At 40.7% G+C, this 26,041-nt stretch overlaps 3 protein-coding genes and 1 long non-coding RNA gene across 5 annotated transcripts in view; 3 read left to right on the top strand and 1 right to left on the bottom strand.

Annotated features, from left to right (window-relative positions):
- LOC141777658 (uncharacterized) overlaps positions 1-26,041 on the bottom strand; it is a 118,266-nt gene that overhangs the window by 35,323 nt on the left and 56,902 nt on the right. The window lies entirely within an intron of this gene.
- LOC141777655 (SLAM family member 9-like) overlaps positions 1-26,041 on the top strand; it is a 102,536-nt gene that overhangs the window by 6,435 nt on the left and 70,060 nt on the right. The gene's annotated exons all lie outside the window — the stretch shown is intronic.
- LOC141777664 (uncharacterized) lies at positions 279-23,354 on the top strand. Its single transcript, XR_012595935.1, has 2 exons — positions 279-488; positions 22,888-23,354. It is a non-coding gene; the product is annotated as an uncharacterized LOC141777664 (long non-coding RNA).
- Positions 15,109-23,354, top strand: LOC141777649 (SLAM family member 7-like). The gene is made up of 7 exons (XM_074652107.1): positions 15,109-15,226; positions 16,363-16,671; positions 16,751-17,035; positions 18,356-18,475; positions 18,901-18,944; positions 20,257-21,231; positions 21,896-23,354. The coding sequence occupies exons 1-6, from the start codon at positions 15,166-15,168 to the stop codon at positions 20,443-20,445; spliced, it is 1,008 nt and encodes a 335-aa protein (XP_074508208.1). The 5' UTR covers positions 15,109-15,165; the 3' UTR covers positions 20,446-21,231; positions 21,896-23,354.

The raw sequence follows: 26,041 nt of genomic DNA on the forward strand, positions 1-26,041 counted from the left end.
GAAACTGCTTTCACCCATATACTGTATATAACAAGTGGAAGTATAGTCACCGTGACGTCAGCCATTGGTTTGTGGACTGCCGTTTTGAAGCCTCTAGTTCGACATTTTGTCCGTTGCCATCTTGGTATTTGTCTGTCACCATCTTGTTTTTTTGCAACCAGAAGTGAAACGAGAGGGTGGAGCTCAGTACAACCAAACTCTGAACAAGACATTTTCAGGCGACCTAAAAGGTTATAATTAACTTTCGTGAATTAAAAACACACTCTGAAAGAGTTCTAAGATGGAAACACGGATAACTCCCAGACCGGATAACGCCGTGATAGTGACCTGTCAATCACAAGGTAGCCACGCCCTAAAGCATCCCCTGCTTTATGGTCTATTAGACTCTAAATGGGACCATAATTTACTAAATGAACATCATGCTGTATTGAAGAAGACTTGAAACTAGTGATTGAGACCATAAACTCATGTTTACAATGTTTACTGAGGTAATAAATCAAGAGAGAAGTAGGCTCATTTTCTCATAGACTTCTATACAATCAGACTTCTTTTTGCAAACAGAGGAGTCACCCCCTGCTGGCTGTTAGATAGAATACAAGTTTAAGGTTTTCCACAATGGCTTCACTTCTCAGACCCGGATTTGCCCACTGCTTTCACCCAGAGATTAACACGTTTAAACAAATATTGAAATATATTGTAGCCTTCATATAAACATTTATAATATTGTAAATAGAACCACATTCAGTGTTACATCAAGGATATTTCTTGTATTTTGTTGGTCTTGATCATAGATTTTATTTTTTGTTGTTTTCAAGATAACATCCTCCAAAAAAATCTTTAACATGGTTATTTCTGTACAAACATTTTATTTACAAAGTGAGAACAGTGATTATTGGGTACAATCAATAGATAATCAAGAATAATCAAGATTTGTATTAAAGGTGCCCTGTTCAGTTTTCTTGTTTCCTTACTTGTCAAAATGCATTGTTAGTATCTTTGAAGCCTTATTAACGTGTTGAATCAGTTTCCTTCCTCATGAAACATTTTAAAAGCTGATTTTTACAAATACTTTAAATTCTAAATGGTTTATATCCATGTCTGCTGGCTTGCAGTCTTCTACCTCTTCGCCTTTGTTGGTGCATTATTCCGTTTCTTGGTGTGTTACTGCCACCAACTGTGGATCAGTGGAATAGCATAAGATCAGTGGCAGGAATGTGTACCATGAGGGCTCGAGCAATACAAAGAAAACAGAGTACCTTTAACTAAAGAGTGTGACGTACATAAATGTAAGATTGGCTGGTAGAGAACTATTTATTTATTTGTGCTTCCTGAGCTTCTCCATGAGGTGAACAGTGATGACAGCAGACACCATGATGATCAGACCGACAGAGAACATGACTATCTTCAGCAGGCACACAGAGATACCAGCAGGAGGATACACTGGATCTGCAACACAACAAAACAGGTGATTTCATTACACAAAACACATCTAGACTGTGACGCGACAGCACAACAGGAACAAATCAGTTCGGATAACATTCTGTGTTACCGTTTACTCAAGTACTGTAATTCCTACATTTCAATATACATAAATTGCAAAGTGCAGTTGAGTTTTACAGACTTCATTGTGCATTGTAAAACAGCATTATAGTTTCATGTTGTCTTTGTTTTATTATTTCACTCTTCAATTTAACAGTTTTTTTGTGCTAATTTAAACAATCATGTTCAGGGGCCGTCCTACAGTATATGTTCTGTACTTAATAATATAGTAATGGAGACAAATAGTACATTCTATGCTAAAATACAGTAAAACATTTAAATGAGTTATTGAATTAATATTGTCATTAAAACTGCAGAGGAAATGGAACAAATATGATATTTTTATAAAACGGCCACTATATCCTGACAGTAGAGCATGAGACAGGTAATCTGAAAAAAATCATGTGCTTCTGTGTCCTCCGGTGCTCCTAATGGCATCTACAAGATTTCACAGACCAGAGGAAAACAACCAATCAGAGCTGAGCTGGAGCCTTGCCGTCTCTGAGCAGCTGTCAATCACTCACAAACTCTGATCTAATGGTCAAACTAGGCAGCGCTGATCAAATATGAATCAATATTCTGTTACTGTAATGCCTATTTCTCTCCTCAAATGTTTTCAGAAACATCTTATAGTGTACTGTTTAGCTGTATGATTAGCAGATTAATGATTCATATTTGATCAGCGCTGCTTAGTTTGACCAGAGTTTGCGAGTGATTGACAGCTGCCTCCGTTGAATGAACAGCCAATAAAATAAAAAATATTAAATCAATTTTAGCGGCAAAGTGCGGCCAGAGAGTACCTGCAACCAATCAATCAGAGTTCTGTGACTCCTGTGACATGTTGATCTATGTTACAAAGAATTTCTTTCCGCCTGAAACACGAACACGCTGTCCGGCCACAGGAAAATGTAATTATTGCTACGAGCCGCTGCCTGGTGTGAATTCTGCTCCTCTACCTCCACCAGGTGGGGGCTGGACAGATCCAGAGTTTGCAGACTTCGAGCTGCTGGTGATCATGAGTGCCACAGTTGAGCCGACCTCCACCACCTGCCAGGTCCGCACCTCCTACCTGCCGGATGATTCTCTGGGGCTATGAGTTTCCGCCTGTAATTAATATGCTTCCTGCTCTTCTATTATTCCTCTGTTGTAGCCCAAGTAATCCAAACAAAAGAAAGAGAGCGAGACACTAGCATGGACTTAACTCTGAACTTTACTGCTTCTCTTCTTCTCTCAATCTCCTTTTTAAACATGCAGTACAATGTCATGTGCTCTACATCGCCATCTAGTGGTTAAACAGTAACTGAATACACAACATATTTCCCCCTTAGTTTAGGAAGCTTACCCGGTAAAATAAAGGTAAATACACAGTCTCTTAAATTACTTGAGACCTTGCTGTAGAATAATGCACACTTAAATGTCTTCCTTATCCCACATAGCATAAACCCCAAAATGTTCCAATAACAGTATTATTGTAATTATAACAAACAGCATTACTGTCTATTACAACTTTACTAACAGCATGTAAACTTTATCCTAAATATAGCTTTAACTTAGCTGAGGTAAACAAATGAATTTCACAAGATATTGACACCTGTATCTTAACCAAAACAACATTCAACATTATAGTCAACTTGGTCATGTTCAGATATGGTAAACAGTTTTTTTTTGTTGTTTTTTTCAGTTATTTTCATTGTCATTCCCTCTTCAACATTTCCCCCCAAAGGCCATGAGAGAACGATTAATGTTCATAATCGTTAAGCCAGTCAGGTCTCTTTCGTCCTTGCTGGTCTGTGCATGTAAACATGCGGCGGTAGTGCAGGCCCCGGCTCAGGATCTGGAGCAGGGCGTGTAATGGTGTCTGTTGCAGTTTCTGGGACCAGGGAGAGGTGAATAGCGTTCCATGTGCGTCCATCCTCCAGCACATAAGCATTTGAACCAGCTTTCCGTATCACTTTGGCAGATCCCTGAAACTTTGACAGTCCTTTCTTAACGTGGAAAGGTTTCTTTACTCTGACTAGGCTTCCCTCTTTGATCCTTGGTACTCGTGCACCTCTCCTCACATCTGTGTAGGCTTTCGACGCATTTTGTTTGGAGATGACACGATGGCGCACCTGCTTCTCCGACAGTGGGGTGGATTTGCTTGCTGGGCCGATGTCCACCTTTGTGCGCATTTTCCTGTTGAACATGAGTTCATATGGTGACACTCCTGTAGTACTGTGTTGAGTTGCACGGTATGTGAGCAGGAATTCCTGTATGAATGGTTTCCATGGTTTTCTCTCCTGCTCGGCAGTGAGAAGTGTCTCTTTAAGAACGCGGTTCCAGCGTTCTATGGCTCCGTTTGCTTGCGGATAGTACAAAGACACTTTCCTGTGTTTGATGTCTCTCACTTCAAGGAAGTCTGCAAACTCACTTGAAGTAAACTGTGTCCCATTGTCACTAATGAGCTCTGTAGGGTTGCCAAACCGGGCGAACACTGCAGAAAGGAAGGTGGTGATCGCCGTGGTTGTGATGGAGGGAGTAAAAGCAACTTCCGGCCATTTTGTGTAATAGTCAATTAGTGTCACTGCATAGCGACAGTCCCAAGTCGCTGACTCGAATGGTCCGACGATGTCGATTCCCACTTTCTGCCACGGGCCATCTGGCAGTGGAACTGGCTGGAGTGGGGCAGCATGCGTCTTGGCGCTTTTATCATTCATCTGGCACGTTGCACATGCATTAATGCTGTCCTGCACACACATGTCCATGCCCGGCCACCAGTATAAGTCACGCAGCCTCTGTTTGGTGCGGACGACACCCTGATGTGTTTCATGTGCCAAATCCACAAGCTGCTTTCTTAGGGCCACAGGAACAAGCCGCCAATGAGGGCCCCTGAATATTGTCACATCTTGGACTGACAGTTCATCTCTGGTAGCAAAGTACGGTTGGAGCACTGTAGGTAGGTGCTTTGCTCTTTTAGGCCACCCCTTTTTCACCTGCGCTCTCAGGGCCGTGAGCTCTGGGCATGCTGCACATGCCACAGCGAAGTCCTTCACTGAGAGAGCTCTCAGTTCTGTATCCAACAGAGCTACGAGTTCAGGCTCTGACACTGGATCTGCATTCTCTTCTGATGGGAGGGGCAAACGGGAGAGACAGTCAGCAGCATAATTTTGTGCACCAGCCCGATACACTATGTCATATGTAAAACACAAGAGTCTGGCTGACCACCGTGCAATACGCATGCCTGCGCGTCCAAGGCCTTTTGTGGCTAGCAGTGTGGTCAAGGCCTGGTGGTCTGTACGCAGTGTGAATCTTGTCCCCCATAAGAAAGTCCTCCACTTTTCTGCTGCCCACACACAGGCTAATGCCTCCTTCTCCACAATGGAGTACTTCCGTTCTGCAGGGGTAAGTGAACGTGAAGCAAAAGCAACTGTGCGCTCCGTTGTCTCAGGGTGCATTTGTGTCAAAATGGCCCCCAGACCATAGTCGGACGCGTCTGTAGACACGATGGTTGGAAGGCTTGAGTCAAAGACAGACAGCGCTGAGCTGTTCACGATGCGAGTCTTGACAGTGTCAAAGCTTGACTGCGCTGCTGCAGTCCACTGAAATGTGTCATCACGCAGACATTCTCGCATCGGCTCCACCACAGACGCGTAGTTTTGCACAAACTTTGCATACCACGCTGTGAGGCCCAGGAATGAGCGTAGTGTGGTGACGTCGCTAGGCGCTGGAGCTTCCGTAATAGCCCGGAGGTGATCTTTGTCCGGCAGCAAACCTTGGGGTGTGATGGTGTGTCCAAGGAACCGTAGGCTGGTTTGGTTGAAGTGGCATTTTTCCTTGTTGAGCTGGAGGCCAGCGTCCTTTAACGCCGCGAGCACCGCCTGCAGATTACGGTCATGTTCCTCCTGCTCTATGCCATAGACTATGACATCATCCAGATAGTTCTGGACCCCCTTGAGGTCTTTCAGCACCAGGGACATCATCTTAGAAAACGCACTTGGGGCTGAGCATAGTCCATACGGAACCCGGCGGAACCGAAAGAGCCCATCATGCGTTATGAACGCAGTCATGTCCCGGCTTTCTTCTGCTAGTAGCACTTGATGATAGGCGTTCGCCAAATCGATGGTGGAGAATACAGTGGCTCCACGCATTTCAGAGAAAAGGTCATCCATATGGGGCAGTGGGTGACTGTCCATCACTACAGCCTTGTTTGGCTCACGTAAGTCCACACACATCCTAACTGCACCATTCTTTCGTAGTGTCACCACGATGGGTGAGACCCACGGGGATGCATCAATCCTCTCTATTACATCCATTTCTAGAAGTCTTTCCAGCTCAGCAGATACAGCTTGTTTAACGGAGAGCGGAAGCCTCCGCAGCTTTTGTTGAACAGGCTGTACACCTTCCCTGACTTTGACACGGTGAATGAAACCTTTGGCAAGACCCAGTTTCTCGCCAGCTACTGGTCCAGTATTGATCTCTTCGATCTCTGCCACTGGAGCCGCAGTTGAGAGCACAGCATTATTGTCAATAGAAAGTCTCAGTGCTCTGAATAAGTCCATTCCCAGCAATGCTGTGCCTGTCTTCACAACATATAGTGTAGCTGACACTTTAATGTTTGCATGCTGCACTGTAGCTGACAGGCAACCTAGCACTGGAACATCAGATTTGGTGTAAGTCACTAACCTTTTAGGTGGCTCATCCAGCAGCACACCACTGAAGTGCTCTCTGTAGAGGCACTCGGGAATGATGGACACAGCAGAGCCTGTATCCACCACTAGGTTCACAGGGCAGGACGTAGACTTTGCATTTATGGTAACAGCACAGGTAATTTTGTCATCTGATTGTCCTCCTTGTATCATGTGCACTGTATTTATTTCCAGGACAACCACTTCTCCAACTTTGGCTGTGTTGGACTTTGACTTACATACACGGGCGAAATGTCCCATCCTATTGCAGTTTCGGCAAGTTATTCTCCGTGCAGGGCAGTTTGGAGCGTTGGCAAGGTGAGCTGCTGATCCACATCTAAAACAGCTTCGATCCTGTTTTGGCGCTGTTGCAGGCTCAGCAGAGAAATTACTCCTTGCTTTGTTCTTGAATGGGTATTTTGGCTTCACTTTTACCACGTGTACAGGCGCTTGAGGCTCCGAAGAAAGAGTTTGCGCGTGCCCGATAGCCGCTTCCACCTGGCACGCCATCCTAACTGCTTTATCCAGAGTGAGATTTTCATCCGTTTGCACTAATAGTCTCTCACGTATTCTTGAGCAGCTAGCATGTTCAATGAGCTGGTCACGGATCATTTCATCTGTATTTCCAGCAAACCCGCATGTAGTGGCGAGCTCGCGCAGCGCGCCCACGTACTCCGTTACAGTCTCATGCGATCTCTGCACTCTTTGTCTGAACTTGTGTCGTTCCACCACGACGTTAATTGCAGGGCTGAAATGTGCACGCAGTGCAGCAACTGCTGAATCATAAGTCGTACCTGCATCTGTGAGTGTATAAAATATACGCTGGCCTTCAGTGCCCATGCAGTGTAGGAGGATTGCACGTTTCCTCGTATCGGGCCAGTCGTCCCCCCTCGCGTGAATGGCAAGCAGATAATTGTCGAACATTTTCATCCACATATCGAACGGGATTGCAGGTTGTCCCGTGCATGGCAGAAACAATGCGGGGAGAGGCACGCCAATATTCGCCATCCTCGTCGCCAATTTGTTGTAGCCCAAGTAATCCAAACAAAAGAAAGAGAGCGAGACACTAGCATGGACTTAACTCTGAACTTTACTGCTTCTCTTCTTCTCTCAATCTCCTTTTTAAACATGCAGTACAATGTCATGTGCTCTACATCGCCATCTAGTGGTTAAACAGTAACTGAATACACAACATCCTCCTGTGCAGACGCTTCGCTGAGTTGCTCTCTGCTTTGCTTTCTTTTTATCATTGCTATGCTTATCTTTTGCTACTAAATTTTTGGAAAACGAGTCCTGGATACTTACAAATCACTGGGAGTTTAATTTATGAAAGAAACTGAAGGCTACCACTATTTTAAAAACTGTTTTACTTTGTGAGCGCGGCCTATCAGCAGCACAAGCCTGTACTATAGTGAACGGGAGCGAGGTGCTTGGCTAAAGCTAATCAGCCGCAAGATGCCTCCCTTCTCCACGGATGACTACTACAAACTTCTACAGAAGATAGCAGTGCTGGAAACAAAGATTATCTGGCTAGAAGTGAATGCGGAGGTGAATGGACTATGTGGGAATGAAACCACTCTACCACTGACTCAAAACAGTGAACTGGAACAGGCTAATAGAAAGCTAATTAGCACCAACAAGACCACCAAGAATCAAGAGGGCAATAAATCGACTAGTAGTCCTCCCTGGAACGCTCTTGGTGCAAAGCCAAAGCGTAAATCATGTCCCTGGGAAATGGGAGGAAAACTTACAGGCAGAACCCAGCACCCTCAGATATATGATGCGACCGGCTGGCCTGCATTAGCATCCGAGCATAGTGCCTCATCAACCCCTGTACAAAGTAAGGTCCAACCGTGGACAACTGTGAAAGGAAGGATGAGTAACAAACCTCCCCAACAAAGAACTTTGCAACTGGAGAACAGATTTGCTCCACTGTTGCAGGATCCTGGATCTCGATCTGATGCCCTGGATAATCTCAACTCTTCACACAGCAGGGTAAGAACCAAAAGCAACTCTGAAGGTAAAAGGCTACAGGGAAAGCTAAGAACTGGGCCTCAAACTCAAACTCAAACTCTGATTGTGGGTGATGCTGCTGTTAAAGATGTGAAAAGCATGTGGAGTAAAGACATCAAAGTACTCTGTTTTCCCAAAGATATGGTCTCTGATCTGGCAGAAAGAATCCTGGATATTGTGACTGCACACCCAAATGTGAAAAATGTGGTATTGCACATTGGGTCGAATGATGTTGTGAAGCAACAGTCTGAAGTGCTGAAACGGGACTTTACTGGTCTGCTAAACACGGTCAGCTCTGTGAATGCTCAGGTGTTTATCAGTGGACCCCTGCCGCCGATCAGAAGAGGAGTCGAGAGATTCAGCAGATTGCTGGGACTGAACACATGGCTTTCAACAGCATGCAAATCCCACTCAGTGCATTTTATTGACAATTTTAACTTTTTTTTGGGAACGCAGACATCTCTTCAAGGCAGATGGACTCTGCCTAAACAAGTCAGGAGTAAAATTGTTCAACTCCAACCTATTCTACTTCCTGCGTCATTCATCTGTTCCCTCTGCCAAGGACGCGAGACAAGAGGAATCACCACTGGAGGAAGACACAACACAATGTGCCAGGGGACCTCAAGGAGAATCATTTCACCCCCCACCACAAGCCAGCCCTGGGATACAGCAGAGACAAGAGGAGGCGTCCTCATCCTCGCTTATCACCCTTTCTCCCTCCTCCCCCCTCTTGGAGTTCACTAACCACATGAAGGAGCTGGTCAATGCTGGAACTAAACTTACTCCCCGCCCTACACCCATTTTCTCTCCCATGATCAAGGCTAATGATACACGTGACTGTTTCCAGGATAAGCTGGGGCCCTGTGTGATGAGAGCTTCTTCTATCTCAGCTCTAATAAGTAGTAGAAAAAGAATGGTGAATCTGCAAAGAAACAGGAAGATTTTTACTGATTGTGCAAATTTATCAAATTTAGCATTGATTCCTTGCCAGCCAAACCATGTCCCAAAAAATAATAATAATGCTTCTAGCACATTAAAGCTAGCCCTGCTAAACGTCAGGTCTTTGGCAGGAAAAACTTTTTTAATCAATGATTTTATTATTGAGCACAAGCTTGATTTTATGTTTTTAACTGAAACTTGGTTAGACCAAAATAACAGTGCAGCAGTTCTTATCGAGTCAACTCCTCCCAACTTTAGTTTTATGAGCGAAACTAGAATGCATAAGAAAGGAGGTGGAGTTGCCATACTGTTTAATGATTCTCTCCAATGCAAACAGATATCTTATGGACATTTTGCTTCTTTTGAATATGTCGCTGTTCAGCTGAACTCCTCTTCTCGAGCTTTGTTTCTGAATATCTACAGGCCACCTAAATACTGTGCAAACTTTTTTGATGATTTTACTGAACTGCTGTCTGTAATTTGTGTTGACTTTGACTGTGTAGTCATTGTTGGTGATTTTAACATCCATGTTGACAACCAACAAGACAGAGTGGCCAAAGAACTGTGTCAGGTTCTTCATAACTATGGAATGAGTCAGCATGTGACAGAGCCCACACACAATAGGGGACACACTTTGGACTTAATCATATCAAAGGGCCTGAACATTTCCAAGGTTGTAGTGATGGATGTTGCTCTGTCTGATCATTGATGTGTATTCTTTGAGAGTACTCTTCCGGTGCACAGAAATGATCAGACAGAGGTAATCACAAAAAGGTATATCGCTGAAAATACCAGTGATCAATTTTTTCAGACTTTCTCTTCCATACCCGCCCTCCCCTGGACCTCTGTCAATGAGCTTGTAGATAATTTCAATTCTAAAATGACAAATGTTATTGATACCATTGCACCCACCACGGTGAAGATTGTCTCTGGTAAGAAAAAATCTCCATGGAGAAATACCATGTTGGTAAGAAATTAAAAAAGAGAATGTCGAAAAGCTGAACGCCAGTGGCAGAAAACAAATCTACAAGTTCATTATGACATCTATAAAGAGAGACTTTGCATTTATAATTCAGAACTGAAAAATGCAAGGCGATCCTTCTTCTCTGACATCATCACCAAAAACAATAACAATGCACGTGCCCTGTTTGCTACTGTCGACAGGCTAACAAACCCTCCTGCGTCAGTAGCCTCTGAACTTTGAACCACCAGGGCCTGCAATGAATTTGCATCCTTTTTCACAGAAAAAATTCACAAAATCAGACAAGCAGTCACTTCCTCCATAGCAGGTACAGGATGTTTGTTTCCCCTGCGTCCACTTAAACCTGGCGCAAATAACATGACACAATTTTATCAAATAAATCAGACATACCTGGAGGAAATCATACAACATCTAAAATCCTCCTCATGCTGCCTTGACATTCTGCCAACAGTCCTTTTCAAAAACGTATCAGATTGTATTGTCTCAGAGCTTTTACAGATTGTTAATGCATCTCTTGTTTCAGGAGTCTTCCCACAGGCCCTGAAAACTGCCGTCATCAAACCACTCCTCAAAAAGAACAATCTGGACTCATCAATAGTAAATAATTACAGACCAATATCAAATCTTCCATTCTTGTCTAAAATAATTGAAAAAACGTTTTTTCAACAATTAAATAGCTTTCTGGCACTAAACAACTCTTTTGATGTCTTCCAGTCAGGTTTTCGACGAAACCACAGCACTGAGACTGCTCTTGTTAAGGTCTTCAATGACATCCGATTGAACACAGACAGTGGTAGAACTACGGTTTTAGTTTTACTGGATCTCAGTGCCGCATTCGACACGGTTGACCATAATATATTACTAGACCGACTGGAAAACTGGGTGGGTATTTCTGGCATAGCACTCAGCTGGTTTAAATCATACCTTAAAGACAGGGACTTGTTTGTGTCTATAGGTAATTCCAAATCTGAGCTGAACAAAATCACATGCGGAGTTCCCCAAGGCTCCATCTTGGGGCCTCTTTTGTTTAACATCTACATGCTCCCACTGGGTCAGATTTTTGAGAACAACAAAATAAATTACCATAACTATGCAGACGACACACAAATTTACATAACTCTATCACCAGGAGACTACAGTCCAATACAAGCACTGAGTGAGTGCATTGAACAAGTCAATAATTGGATGTGCCAGAATTTTCTTCAGCTGAACAAAGAAAAAAACTGAGGTCCTAGTTTTTGGAGCCAAAAAAGAAAGATTAAAGGTTAGTGCTCACCTACAATCTGTGATGTTAAAAAGCTTGGACCAAGCCAGAAACCTTGGTGTAGTCATGGACTCTGACCTGAGCTTTAACAGCCACATTAAGACAATTACAAAGACAGCCTTCTATCACCTGAAGAATATAAGAAGAATTAGAGGACTGATGTCTTAGCAGGATTTGGAAAAACTAGTCCATGCATTTATCTTCAGCCGATTTGACTACTGCAACGGCGTCTTTACTGGTTTTCCTAAAAAATCGATCAGACAGCTGCAGCTGAGTCAGAACGCTGCTGCTAGAGTCCTCACTAAGACCAAGAAAGTGGATCACATCAGTCCAGTTCTGAAGTCTCTACACTGGCTGCCTGTCTCTCAGAGAATTGATTTCAAGGTACTGCTGCTGGTTTACAAAGCACTAAATGGTTTAGGGCTAAAATATATTTCTGATCTTCTGCTGTGTTATGAACCATCCAGACCTCTCAGGTCATCTGGATCAGGTCTGCTTAGTGTCCCCAGAGTCAGAACTAAACATGCAGAAGCAGCGTTCAGTTTTTATGCACCAAATATCTGGAACAAGCTCCCAGAAAACTGCAGGACCAACTCCAGCGCTGAGTTACTTTAAATCAAAGCTTAAAACTTTCCTGTTTACGGCTGCTTTTTATTAAACCAGATAATGATCTTATACTGCACTAGAGCTTTTACTTTTTTGTGTTTTATGCTATTTTAGCTTCTATCCTAGCTTTTATTTTTAGCTTGTTTTTATTTTCTAATCTTTAATGTTTTAATGTTTTAATGTTTTTATAACTGTTTTAATTATGTCTTAATGTTCTTTTGCACTTTGTCGCAATGTTCTTGAATGTTTATGTAAAGCACTTTGAATTGCCCTGTTGTTGAAATGTGCTATACAAATAAAGTTGCCTTGCCTTGCCTTGCCTGTAGTCTCCCTTTCCCCATCGGGCAAATACGTAGTGGACTTCTCCTTCTCCGACAAAGTGGCCAAGACTAAGACCACGGCCATCTTCAAACCATCCAGCCCCCAGCATGTTTACCAGAGCAACGGGGGTGGGACTGTGCCTGAGGTGTCCGATCCAGAGAAGATCCGTCTGGAGCAAAGCTACAGGGAGAGAGGGGAGGAACGAGGCCGGGTCAGAGACACTCCTCTCAGTGTTCGCATCAGCAACGTGTGAACGGATGAAATGGTTGAGAAGGGAGCGTCTCATAGAGAGCAACACGCAGGAGACTTCCGAGCACAATGTCAATAACAAATCAATGAACATCGTATCAAAACAGCTCGGGAGACGGATTTTTAGACTGTTTTGAACTTCTGAAAGATATATAGGTCCCAGTAGCTCCAGCAGATGCAGAAAGGAAATATGGAAGACTGTGGACTTCTGTATGGTCAACTTCAAGTTTGTCATACGTTTGCTGGCATTGCATGCTAATACATGTTTTACGCTGGTTTGACTGTATTCAGATGACGACATAACACATTGTCTAAGTGCAGCTACAATTTACATTTGAGTGTGGCGAGTGCACATGCACCTCACATATACACTTTTATAACTAAGAAAATAACAGGTTGGATTATTTATTCACACTGAAAAAAGAAACATAAATACAAAGATATAAAACAGAACTAAACAAGCAGTGGAGACGATGGAAACCCCAGTTGTCTTGTTTGGGTGCTCCTCCGCTTACTAAATGTCAAATTGCAGTATGAGTGGGTTTTTTCCAATGACAAGGTTGGACGAGTACAGGGGGCGGTAAGGATAGTGTGATAAGGGGCGCTGGCAGAGTAAACTTTCTATACTTCCTCTAAATGTGATTAATACACATGTGTAAGTTATACACATTTATAAAACTCCTATGACTGACATGACATTTGCTTTTATTTCTGTAAAAACACCAATGAGTAATGCTAAGCCAGTTCTCATAGAGCTCACAAAAAACCCCACAGCAACACTCTCATGATATTTTTACATTTCCTGTTGTAAAACGAAAGTACTCGCGGTAAAGACACAGATGACAGTTATGTGTATTGTACATGGCAATACGCTGTAACATATTATAGGTAAAGCACTTTCTTAAACTAATGTAGCACTACAACTGGAATGTAGACACTTCAGATTGAATATATTGTGTTAAAGGTGCTCTATACTGTCTATTGATGATGTGGGCATTCATTTCAGTTATGTATCGCTGTTATTGACAGAACGTTAGCACTTTATGTTAGTACATGATGTACACTTGCACCTTAGCAGGATTAGCTGCCTTACCTTAGGAAGATATGATTTTTGATACTACTAAAAGCACTTAAACATTGAATATCACTGAATTTGAAGCAGTTATAGACTTTAAAGGACCAGTGTGTAACATTTAGGGGGATCTATTGGCAGAAATGGAATATGATATTAATAAGTATGTTTTCTTTAGTGTATAATCACCTGAAAATAAGACTTGTTGGGTTTTTGTTAGCTTAGAGTGAGCCGTTTATATCTACATAGGGAGCGGGTTCTCTCCACGGAGTCCGCCATGTTGCACCGCCATATTTTTACAGTAGCCCAGACCGAACAGAGCGAAAACGGTTGACTTTTCCTTCTTGGGCCGGAGTCGATAATGTTACTCGCTGCGGCTGTCGCCGCCACTCTCGCTCTCTTGCTTCACCACTCACCTCCCACGTACACACACACTCTACGTACTGTCTCTGCTCTAAATGACCTACGCTACTCTTACAACAACTGGCTCTAGATTGGACTATTTGCGTTTTCACGTCGGCCACCGTAGTTCATCTACACGCTTGGCACACAGGAGAGGCTTCAGTTGGTTGCAATCTGCAACCTCCTTGCTAGATACTGCCAAATCCTACACACTGCCCCTTTAATACAGATGCTTCTTTTCTTCAAAGCTGATTGGAATTGCAGTTTCTCTGTCTCAGTGGCTTTAAGCAAACTGAGTGCTACAAATGAGATAATGTTTCATTACTAACAGCTGCTACATGGATGCAAAAGGCCATCAGGTTATTGTAGGTTACAAATGTTACTGTAGGATACTCGAGGAAGCTCTCCTTTCTGTGTAAAGTAGGAGCCTTCTGTACGTCCATTTGATTTTTGAGTTACTAACATTGTCAAACTAACAACGAACATTTTATCGAAGCCCCTTTTATTTTTCCGCCTAGGCAACAAGGACATGAGGAGGACCACCAGAGGTGAGTGCTGAGAATGTGAAAGTATTCTTGTAAGTCACTGATAATGATTCTGTTCTGATGGAAATGTGAAGCAAGGATGAGTATGATGGATATGAATGTGTTGGAAATTGTATTTGTAACATTTTCTTGAATTAACATCAAGCTCTGGAATGTTAATCAGGTGGAGAGATCCAATGAGACACATCTCTCTAAAAAAGTGGTTTAATAAAGCTGATTATGAGTTATTAAAGGCCATATTTAGTTTCATGTCTTGTACAGGCGGATACAGTAGACAGAGGAGCAGTTGAAGCTGACGGAAGTTGTGTGACAAGGCATATCTTAGCTCGATTGTCAAATATGAGAGCCATGGATGTAAAACCACAGTTGACAAATTAAAAACCTTTGGACTTTCATTTGTGTTGCTCAAAGAATTGAAGAATTTTTTTAATAGAATGGGAATATTTGTATTGTGACAACAAAAACTCAAAACTCTAAATGGATTGTCCACCTGAGCCATTTCCTGATAAATGGTTTTTGAGCGCGGTTCACAAATAGCCTTACCACTTCCTCATGCAGCACATTGCAGAATGAGGCCGTTGGTCGTGATTGTCTTTGCCATTTCTCTGCTGCTTTCCTGTGAATCACAAGGTAAGAACTTTATTTTGTTTATATTACCCGTTGTTGATTGACATTGTTTGACATTGACATTGACAAAGTCAAAGTTGTCGTACCGTAGAACTATTTCATCAATAAGAAACATTATGTTTCATTGGAATTAACTTTTGAATGATGATAATATTGAGAAATATACACAATTCTCAGTGATGTGCTCATTGTTTATTATTTCAATAATGATGCTAAAAATCTAAAACTAAAACTTTTATTGAGATATACAGTTATGTCAGTTATTACCCCACCCCTTACCCATGCGTGACAAAACAATAAGGGTGTCTGCTTCTTTCTGGTTAATCTGGATAAGAAAAGTCAAATTCAGTGTTACATTTTACTAAAATTTTCATTCTTCATTCTTGTACATTGCCCTAATACTATATACTGAAACAGTAGGCAGGCAATTTCCCCCAAAAAGTGTCATTGCGATCAGCCAATCAACAATATTTTTTAATATTATCCATATTTGGATGAAGATATGGATCCAGACACAGATTAAAAACATTCTAAACACTTTTGTGTTATTTAAGTGACACATTTAGAGGATATCCTTGGCGAAGGTACGGACTCTTTGAGTCCTTTCTAGTTCCCATTTTGAATAATACATGTTTTAACCTTTACAGTAGATAATTACAATACACATATTATACGTTATAGCAACATGTTGAAAAGGTGTCCACTGTCTCTCCAAGACACATAAACTTGACTCATTCCGTAACAACCTCAATAAGCAGTCGGTGGAAATATCCGCTCACAGTCTGTCTCCTCCAAGCTGGGGAACAAAGTGAAAGAAAGTCCTCTGTCTTTTAGAAGAGACTGACTGGAAAGACGTATGTAATGTTAAGAAGAAAAATAAAGTAACATCTTACTGTCAATGGGCTTAGTTTCACCTGTTAAACTCCTCTATCCTGAGGCAAGCTGTGTCACGAGACAAAGCTGTAAGGCATTTTTAAAGATATTTTCTAACATTGATAAACCATGATAAGCTGAAGGTACTTGAACTGATGATCCAATGTGTAAGAAATATAGTAGGGATGGAATAACATTCAGTTTTGACCGCATAACCACATATTGTGTGTGATTTGTATTGTATTGTGTGTTTACTGTTTCTACAGGGCCCAGTGCTGTGACTCCTGTGTTTGTGCAGAAGGGAGGGGATGTGCTTCTGAATGTTAATGCTGATGTTCCTGAGGATTTTTATTTTGTTGAGTGGAACTTCAAAATAACAGACATTTTAGTAAGATTTCCATCTGGTGGAGAACCATTAGTCTCTGCTGGTTATGCTGAAAGGTTTGAGTTTCCTGAGAAAAAATACTCTGTGAAATTGAAGAATCTAAAAGAGGCAGACAGTGGAGTTTATACTGCAAAAGTGGTATCTCTTCAAGGAGACCAAATACTAGCTCAATACAACGTCACAGTTCAAGGTAGGTTTGTTAACATTTCAGACACCGATTTTCTGCTGCCATGCTTCTAAAATTCTTCACAGAAACTTTCCCTCCTCAGATCCAGTGTCTCCAGTTGAACTGACAGTGATCTCAGTAGACTCCAGAAGCTCAGAGTGTGACCTCACTGTGACCTGCAGAACACAGGACTCTCACATTAACAGCATTTTTAGATGTCACTACCAAACCTGCAGTCAGGAGGGAGGAAAGCAATCAGAGGTCACAACCTCTGGTGCTTCTCTCCACGTCTACCTGTCGAGTAGCTCAATCATCTGTAACCATAGCAACAAGGTCAGCAGGACCGAGGACATTGAAATAATTGGACATCTTTGCCCCCTACCTGATGGTAAGACTGAAAGACAGAACAACTTCCTGAAAATAATGCACAGTTTGGAGTTAGATTAAGACTTATAAGCATTTCTTTTTGAAAGAAAACTTTCATACATCCAAGTAAATAAGTTAAGTTAAGATAAATAAATTGAGTTTGTTACAAATATGGTTAAAATCCATGTTTCCATTTTTCATTGTGTTTTCAGGGGTGCGTACGCTGTAGGATTGTAGTATATTTTCAAGGAAGAGTTGCTCTGGTGGCAGAAATTACCTCATTAATTGAGTTCAACCATAGTGGGTTTGACATTTTAAAAGCCATTTAACCCTCTGAAACTTCTTTTTGTCTTTTTTTAGGGGGGTACAGAGGGTCTTTAGGGGGTCTTTAGGGGGTCTTTAGGGGGAGATAGCAGGTCAGCACATGGATGTGGTGTACATCATCATTCAGAATTTATTAATTATTAATTATTGATCCAAGTATATGATTTCCATTCCCATGCTCTATTATGTCTCATAAGTTTTTGCAGCAATTTTTGGGTTGATACCATTTGTTACACAGATTTGGTGCTAAATTTAACCACCACTCGAGAATTGATAAAAATGAACAATAATCCCTCAAAATTACCAGATTAAGACACCAAGACCTTGAGGAACACCATAGAAAAAGCAGGAGTGTTTTAACAGGGGGTTTAAAACTCAACTATTTTTGTCCTCGTCTAAGGATGACCTCTTCTACTGTAAACTGCTGTGAACATCGTTTTCTTGTACAGGAAATAAAACCGCTTGTGTGTGTGGAGGAGGGATATAAAATTGAGTTCACTCAGTTTAAATAGATTTTTTTTTATTTATATATTTTTTTATTTAACGTATATTTCAGTGAAACCTAGTAAAAACCAATAATGATAAGCCTTATCTATCGGCTGGCATGAATTGTTAGTATTTGGTAGGTTATAAAGCTGAACTAGAAAATAACGTTGTAAAACTAAGAAGCAGGTAGTATTTAAATGATCTCATTCAGGGACTTTTGGAAAGTTGATAGATTTAAATTGTGACAGTTTTTTAAAATATATATTTTTTTATTGAAGGAATGGTACAATACAGGTTACATAATGCAATGCATTACATTACGCTCTATTTCTGTTTTTTGACAGCTTTAAATGAACAAATGAAATGATGTCTTACCACAGAGCAGGTTACCAAGATATTTTTATAATTAAAACTGCAGTCTGTTAAAAGCACAGGCTGGGAAGATGTGATGTTACAGTGGCACACTTTCAATTATGTTGCATGACTTAAACCAGACATACTTTTCTAATCTGGCTTTTGTTTTTCTTTGCAGATCCTAAAAAACATGGCAGCAATGTGAATGTGACTGCTGTTACTGTCACAATTCTCATTCTCGTCTTAATAGGCCTAACTTCGTTGGGCCTGTTTTGTTATTATCGAAAGAGAAAAAACTGTAAGTCCAAGTATGAATTTTAACATATAATTACATGTAAAATCTGCAAACTCTTATCTGTTTACTGTACATGGGAATTAAGTGTTCTAAAGTCCATCCTCTGCCATACTTATAAATCCTCTGTGTGTATTCGGTAATGCAGTTACAATAATAATAATAATAATAATAATAATAATAATAATAACAATAATAATAATAATAATAATAATAATAATAATAATAATAATAACAAATCCTACACATAGAGGCTTTAAAAAGTGCTGCTGTTTGAAGATGGAGTCACTTAGAAACACCCTAAATCTGGACTCAATATAGCTGCAGCTCAAGTAATGTAAATGTAATGCGGTTAAAAGGTAAAGCTCTAAAATGAAAAATAAATTAAAGCAAATCAACATGTATTTTTTTTTTTTACAACTGACCTGCAGATAAAAGAGAGAGCATCGAAAATACAGTATATGAAATACTGCAGGTAAGCGTCACATTTTATTTTTAACTTCACTCTCCCAAAATTTGCCAGACACACTGAGGAACAGAATTTCAGATTTAGAGCAATTTAACAATTGAAACCGGATTTGAGGAAAATTAAGTTTATTATGTTTTCAAAATCAAAAACTGGAGCCTCACATGCTTCTATTGGCTATCCCGATGCACATCAATCACTATACATTTTACTGACAAAATGGTCTATGTGCTGTATATGACCTGTGACTCCTCGCTACACTGACTTCTAAATCAATCTGCTGTTCCAAGTCCTACTGCTCGCTCTTAACTGCCACATGTGCACATCGCTGGTTGTGTTGCTTGCTTGTGCTCAAATGTAATGCTCTGGACCCGATGAACCCGATGCACCATGATCCATCTATCAAAGCCTGCTACCCAGGTTTCTCTACGCTGCGTATGTGTTGTTTGCTTGTGTTTTATTATAGTTATTCCATCATTTTGATGCTCCAATTTGCAAAACAGCAAATGCATGTTCAAAAAGTTGTTGTGTTCTCAAAACTCTTCATGCAAATATCGAATCCCATACTGGTGTGTAAAAAGACAACACTGCAACAATGTCATGCACATTAGGCCACAGGTTTTTAAGCACATACTCTATCTACACGATCACAGCTGCATTTCAGACAGCTCCTCCCTTTGCTTCCGTTTTTCGGCACACGCCCGCAGCTAGACGTGACTTCCTACTGAGCCAAAGGTTTTACACTTCTGTATTCACTTCTGTATCACAGTGAATATTGCGAGCAGAAGACTCTCAGGTTAAATCTGCACTCGGTGTCTACGTTTGTGTTAAATGTTTTGCAAACCTCAATTTCAGCCTTGGAACAAATCAAGAGATGAGAAAAACTCGAATTTTCTGTCTTTTTCTAAATGCAACGTACTTTCTGTGTTGTCAAAGTGGCGTAGATGCTTTCTCTACGTGCTTGTGTTTAAGCTGCAGTGTGTTGTGCTCTCTTGGCCAAGACATTCATTTGAACTCAACTAAGATCTTTCAGCCACACCTTACTCTGCTCTTGATGAAAAACACCTAAAACTATGTTTTATAGCAATTTCATGCATTTTAGATACAAATTCATTGTAATGTTATGAAAAACAGGCTTAACACTTTTGTAGTCCGTGATACAGACGTTTGTAGTATTTGAAGGATTTATATGAGCTGCTGTTAATCGTAGTGAGATTACTTCCCATGTTAATACAGAAAAATAGCACAATTAATAATAAAGTGTAAAGTAAAAATGGCAAACAACCTTTGCTAAAAACATTGCATGTGATATATTTTCCAGGTCGTAACTACAGCCCAACCTCTGGATCAGAGTCCAACAGATGATGCTTCAGGTCTTTCTCCAACCTCCACCTACTGCTTGGTAGGACCTCACCCTGGACCCCCGGATCCAGATAAGACTAGAGACACGTCTGTGCCAGAGAGCCTGTATGCTACGGTAGAAAGGCCTGCCATGTCCTTAAACAATTAAAGTTGAAGTCTGTAACTTTGAGCATATATGATGAAAAAGTTATTTTCATAAAGCTGTCACTATATCCTGTAAATAGTGCATGAGACAAATAATCTGTCCTCCTGTGCTCATAATGGCATGCCTATTTCTCTCCTCAGATGTTTCAGTGTACTGTTTAGCTGTAAAATGAAAGTTTGCTCTGGCTGGTGGGCAGTGCTTGGTTTTGGCTCGACTGCTTTAAACATGGCTAAACAGTACACTACAAGATGTTTCTGAACACATTTCAGCGCTGCCTAGTTTGACAGTTTGATCGGAGTTCACAAGTTTCCCGAGCAGCAGCTGCCCAGAGGCTGCTCGGCTCTGATTGGTTGTTTTCCTTCAGTCACCGGCGAATCTTGCAAATGCCATTAGGAGCACTAGGAGGAGACAGAGGAACATGAACATAAACATGACATTATCTGTCTCATGCATTACTGTCAGGATATAGTGACTTTTTATCATATTTGCTCAAAGTTACCAACTGCAGCTTTAATCAGGAATTGTATTCTACTGTACTTACTGCATTTTACAGTTTTGCTAAGTGTTGCCAAAGCTGCCAATGTATAAGTTTATATGACCTGCTCTGGAATGAAAATACTTTTCAAACATTTCAATAGAAACAGCTGTAAAACAATGAGGAAATGTTACTAAGCGTCACACACATTCAGAAGTAGCTTTTTCTTCATCATGATTTGAGCTAGAGAAATAATCTGATGCTGTTCTACGGAACTAAAAATGTGGAAACATTTGAAGGTCTCTTGTGCAGTTGTTAAAGGGACTATTTGTAACTTTCAGAAATGCTTCTTAACAGCGACACCTGTGGCCGTGAAATCAACGAAAGTCAGCGTCGGGCTCGCGCTTGCTCGCTCTAAATATACCTGAACGAGCATCGCTCAAAACAGTGAGGCGACACACGTCAGCTAAAAGCACAATATCACTCTATATTTCAGCTGCTTGGCAGTAATGTTAGCTGACCAGACGAAGGTCTCTCCATGAACATGATTTAGATCTGATCTTAGTGTTGGCTTTTACTGCCTCAGCGCAGGCTGATGCAGCGGGGCTCTGCAGCTCCCTGCTCTCTCCGGCTGCAGTACCCGGTCGGTAACGAGACGATAACGTTACTAGCTGAGGAGCTCCGTCACTTCACAAGACACAGGAAACCTCTGTTGATCTGGAGGAGCTGCAGCAGTTATTTCTGCAAAAACGTCCTCTGTGCATTCACTAGATATTCTCAGAGCTAAACTAACTCTTCTGCAGTGAGGAGTGAGCGCGCGTTTACGTCTAGAGGTGGAGCGAGCTGAGAACGCGCGCGCTGTCTGAGTGAAGGCAGGCAGGCAGAGGAGGAAAGGCAGCGGCCACACGCGAACGCGCATATGCGAGCGCGCATGTGTGGCGACCAGCTACATTTATACGCTTAAAAAGTTACAAATAGTCCCTTTAACAGAATTACATTTAATTTCGCGTTAAGAGGTAAACAGTGTTATCCAAGGACTTTAAGTTATTTATGTGCTTTGTTCAACATGAGGTGTTTTTTTCTAATTTATTTCTTTTTTAAAAGAGATTTTTACATGTAGTTTGTTTACAAAGATATCAAAGGAATGCTCAACTGAAAATTCAATTTAGAGAGCTGAAAATGTTGCTAAGCAAAGATTGTAGCTTTTCTGAGCATATGAACCACAACAGTATATGTACTGTATATTGTACTGAAACAAGCTTGAAAATGCCATTAAATGTTTTATTTTTCTATATTCATATTTTGTCATGCATTCAGTCTGTGTTTCCTAGAATAATAGCACTGATCAATTCCCTGCTGAAAAACTCACAATACCAGAGTTCAAAGTCAGTGACACATGATCTTTTGGCTTTCACTAATTCACACAATCATGAGCATATAAGATGAGTATCTGGCTTTAATAAGTGTCCAATAATGGTGCATATACCAGAAACTGCTTTCACCCATATACTGTATATACAAGTGGCCGTATAGTCAGCCATTGGTTTGTGGACTGCCGTTTTGAAGCCTCGAGTTCGACATTTTGGCCGTTGCCATCTTGGTATTTGGCTGTCACCATCTTGTTTTTTTGCAACCAGAAGTGAAACGAGAGGGTGGAGCTCAGTACAACCAAACTCTGAATAAGACATTTTCAGGCGACCTAAAAGGTTTTAATTAACTTTCATGAATTAAAAACACACTGTCAAAGAGTTAAAGTTCTAAGACCGAAACACGGACAACTCCCAGACCGGACAACGCCGTGGTAGTGACCTGTCAATCACAAGGTAGCCCCGCCCTAAAGCATCCCCTGCTTTATGGTCTATCTGACTCTAAATGGGATCATAATGTACTAAATGAAATTCATGCTATATTGAAAAAGACTTGAAACTAGTGATTGAGACCATAAACTCATGTTTACAATGTTTGCTGAGGTAATAAATCAAGTGAGAAGTAGACTCATTTTCTCATAGACTTCTATACAATCAGACTTCTTTTTGCAAACAGAGGAGTCACTCCCTGCTGGACATTAGAAAGAATGCAGGTTTAAGGTTCTTCCACAATGGCTTCACTTCTCAGACCCTGATTTGCCCACTGCTTTCAGCCAAGATTAACACGTTTAAACAAATATTGAAACATATTGCAGCCCACATATAAACATTTATAAATTTGTAAATAGAACCACATTCAGTGTTACATCAAGGATATTTCTTGTATTTTGTTGGTCTTGATCATACAGATTTTATTTTTTGTTGTTTTCAAGATAACATCCTCTAAAAAAATCTTTAACATGGTTATTTCCGTACAAACATGTTATTTACAAAGTGAGAAAAGTGATTATTGGGTACAATCAATAGATAATCAAGAATAATCAACATTTGTATTAAAGGTGTCCTGTGCAGTTTTCTTGTTTCCTTACTTGCCAAAATGCATTGTTAGTATCTTTGAAGCCTTATTGGTCTGGGTATCATCGGATATTCCGTTTTTCCTTTGGAATTCAGAAAGGAAAAAACGTTTTTTTATTTTTTCGTTTTAAACCAAAAACCAGAAAACGGCCGTTTTCTCGTTTTTCGTTTCTGAATCAAAAAATGAAAAACGAACCCAAACCGGGCCGTTTGTTTGTTTTTGCGAATTCCTTTTCTCATTATTCGTTTTGAATTGAAGAACGGAAGTCACGTGGGTTTTTCGTTTTTTCGTTTTAAACCACAAACGAAAAACGGAATCACGTGGTGCTCTGTTTGTTTTTTGTTTCCAAACGAAAAACGAAAAAAAAAAATTAAAAAAACGATCCGATTTAGTTTCTTCAAGTTTCTTTCTGTCATTTTCTCTTCTGAATCAAGGAGCGGAGAACGGCAGTCACGTGACCAGGAAGTGAAGGCAAACATGTCAAAATAAAAGCCAAGAAGATAGTGTGGTCATATTATAAAAGTGTAACATTATTTAAGCACAGGATCAAAGTAACAGTAGAAGATAAATAGGCTAAATAAATACACAAATAAATACATACATAGATATTTTTTTGTTTTGTTATTTTCATTAACACATGAATGTCTTTTATCCAAAAAGTGTGTGATAAATTACAGGGAGGGTCTCTACAGATGTACGTACATTTTTTTTTACTTTATAAATTTATGACTTTATTCTCGAAATCTCAGATTTATTTATTTCTTTACTCAATGTGGCCCTAATACTCCGTCGTTCTTTACTCTGTATTTCCTTCTTGTATAATTCTTAGAAATCATTCCCTCTTCTGAGATATGTTATCTCTAAATACATTTTTGCATTTGTACAAAAAAAGGAAGACTCATTAATCTTCTGACATGTATATTGCTAATCCATCCATCCTGCCATCCATTATCTGTAACCGCTTATCCTATTCAGCGTCTTGGAGGGGCTGGAGCCGATCCCAGATGACATTGGGCGAAGGCGATGTACACCCTGGACAGGTTGCCAGACTATCACAGGGCTGACACATAGAGACAGACAACTATTCACACTCACATTCACACCTACGGGACATTTAGAGTTAACAATCAACCTAACCTGCATTTCTTTGGACTGTGGGAGGAAGCCGGAGAACCCAGAGAAAACATGCAAACTCCACACAGAAGGGCCCCAAGCCGGGTTTGAACCTGAACCTTTGACAGTGCTGACCACTGCCCCACCATGCAACCTTTTATCGCTAATCATAAGATAAAATATGAAGCAACTTTATGATGTTTGGTTCATTATTCACAGTAAAGAAGCCTGATCATCAGGCATCATTGCTGTATCTGTTCATAATATTTTAGTAGACAGTGTTCTTACCTTGTGCCTCTATGATGCAGACCAGCAGCCCCAGTATCACGAAGATAGACATTATCGAGTCTCTGTCCGGTTGCCCTGTCTGACTACACGATGCAATAATGTGTGTGTTCTGTTTTCTCTAACAAGCACACCACAGAGTTAAAGCCTTGTACTGGTTGCATTTCTTTTCCTGTCAAAACCACATGGCGTTGTTCATAATGTAAACAATTGAACTTTTCTTTTTTAAGCTCTGTTTTACTGCTTGAGATCCGGTCATGTGAGCATGAGCAAGCCATCTCAGCCTGATCTCAACATGGCTGCTGGGTCACAAACGTTCTCATTTTACAGCTAAAGCGTGCACTACAGGATGATTCTGAAAACATTTTAGGCGAGAAATAGGCATTAAAGTATCATATTGATTCATATTTAATCAGCGAGGCCTAGTTTGACCGTTTGGTCTGAGTTTGCGAGTGATTGACAGCTGGCTCTCATAGACGGTTGCTGGACAGCAGACCTCAGATCAGCTCTTACTGCTTGTTTTCTTTCGGTCTGTGAAATCTTGCAGATGCCGTTAGGAGCACATAGGCACATGATTTTTTTCAGGTTACCCGTTTCATGTACTACTGTCAGGATATAGCGACCGTTTTATAAAAATAACTTTAAAATCATATTTGCACCAATCTCGTCTATATTCAGCTTTAAGAGGAAGTAGTTTTGTATGTTGCACCAGTATTATCATAAGGATAATTTTCAGACTTTCAAAAAGTTATTTGAAAGAAAAAAGGATGAAACATGAGGACAGAAAATGGAAAAACATAAAAAAAATGTGTTAATACACTATATAAAATTGTATTAAATACTATAGTTGGTACTGTATTTGTTGCATTAGTTCATGTATTGCTTCACTTAAAACCTGAACTCATCTTGGTGGCTCACTGCACTTGTAATGATCACCACTTCCTTTCTCACAGCTCTATATGTATCACCTCTTGCATTTTCAGATAGCTGTGGTAAACTATAAAATGTTTCCCTTTCTTAAGAAAGAGGAAACTGCAAAGGCATCTTTACACAGTAATCATTCAAATTCAATCATTCAGCATTAAGAAACAGCTAAAAGGAATAAAATTAACAGAAAACCAACCAACAAACTGAAAAAAGAAAGTCAGTCTTCTGTTCTTTATACAGGCCAGGTGTGGCCCGGGCCCAACAGCCAATGGCACGGTACCAGTTAAATTTAACGAGAATTGGATTTTAAAAGAAGCCGACAACGCCACCTAGGAAATAACTTAGAGCCTAGGACTC

This window comes from Sebastes fasciatus, chromosome 11 (genome assembly GCF_043250625.1).
Source record: "Sebastes fasciatus isolate fSebFas1 chromosome 11, fSebFas1.pri, whole genome shotgun sequence".
Lineage (NCBI taxonomy): Eukaryota > Metazoa > Chordata > Actinopteri > Perciformes > Sebastidae > Sebastes > Sebastes fasciatus.

Excerpts from the sequence above, each read along its gene's own strand:
- LOC141777649 (XM_074652107.1), top strand. The coding sequence starts at position 15,166 with ATGAGGCCGTTGGTCGTGATTGTCTTTGCCATTTCTCTGCTGCTTTCC. Across the intron at positions 15,227-16,362 it reads GCTTTCCTGTGAATCACAAG|GGCCCAGTGCTGTGACTCCT; the intron begins GTAAGAACTTTA and ends CTGTTTCTACAG. Across the intron at positions 17,036-18,355 it reads TCTTTGCCCCCTACCTGATG|ATCCTAAAAAACATGGCAGC; the intron begins GTAAGACTGAAA and ends TTTTCTTTGCAG.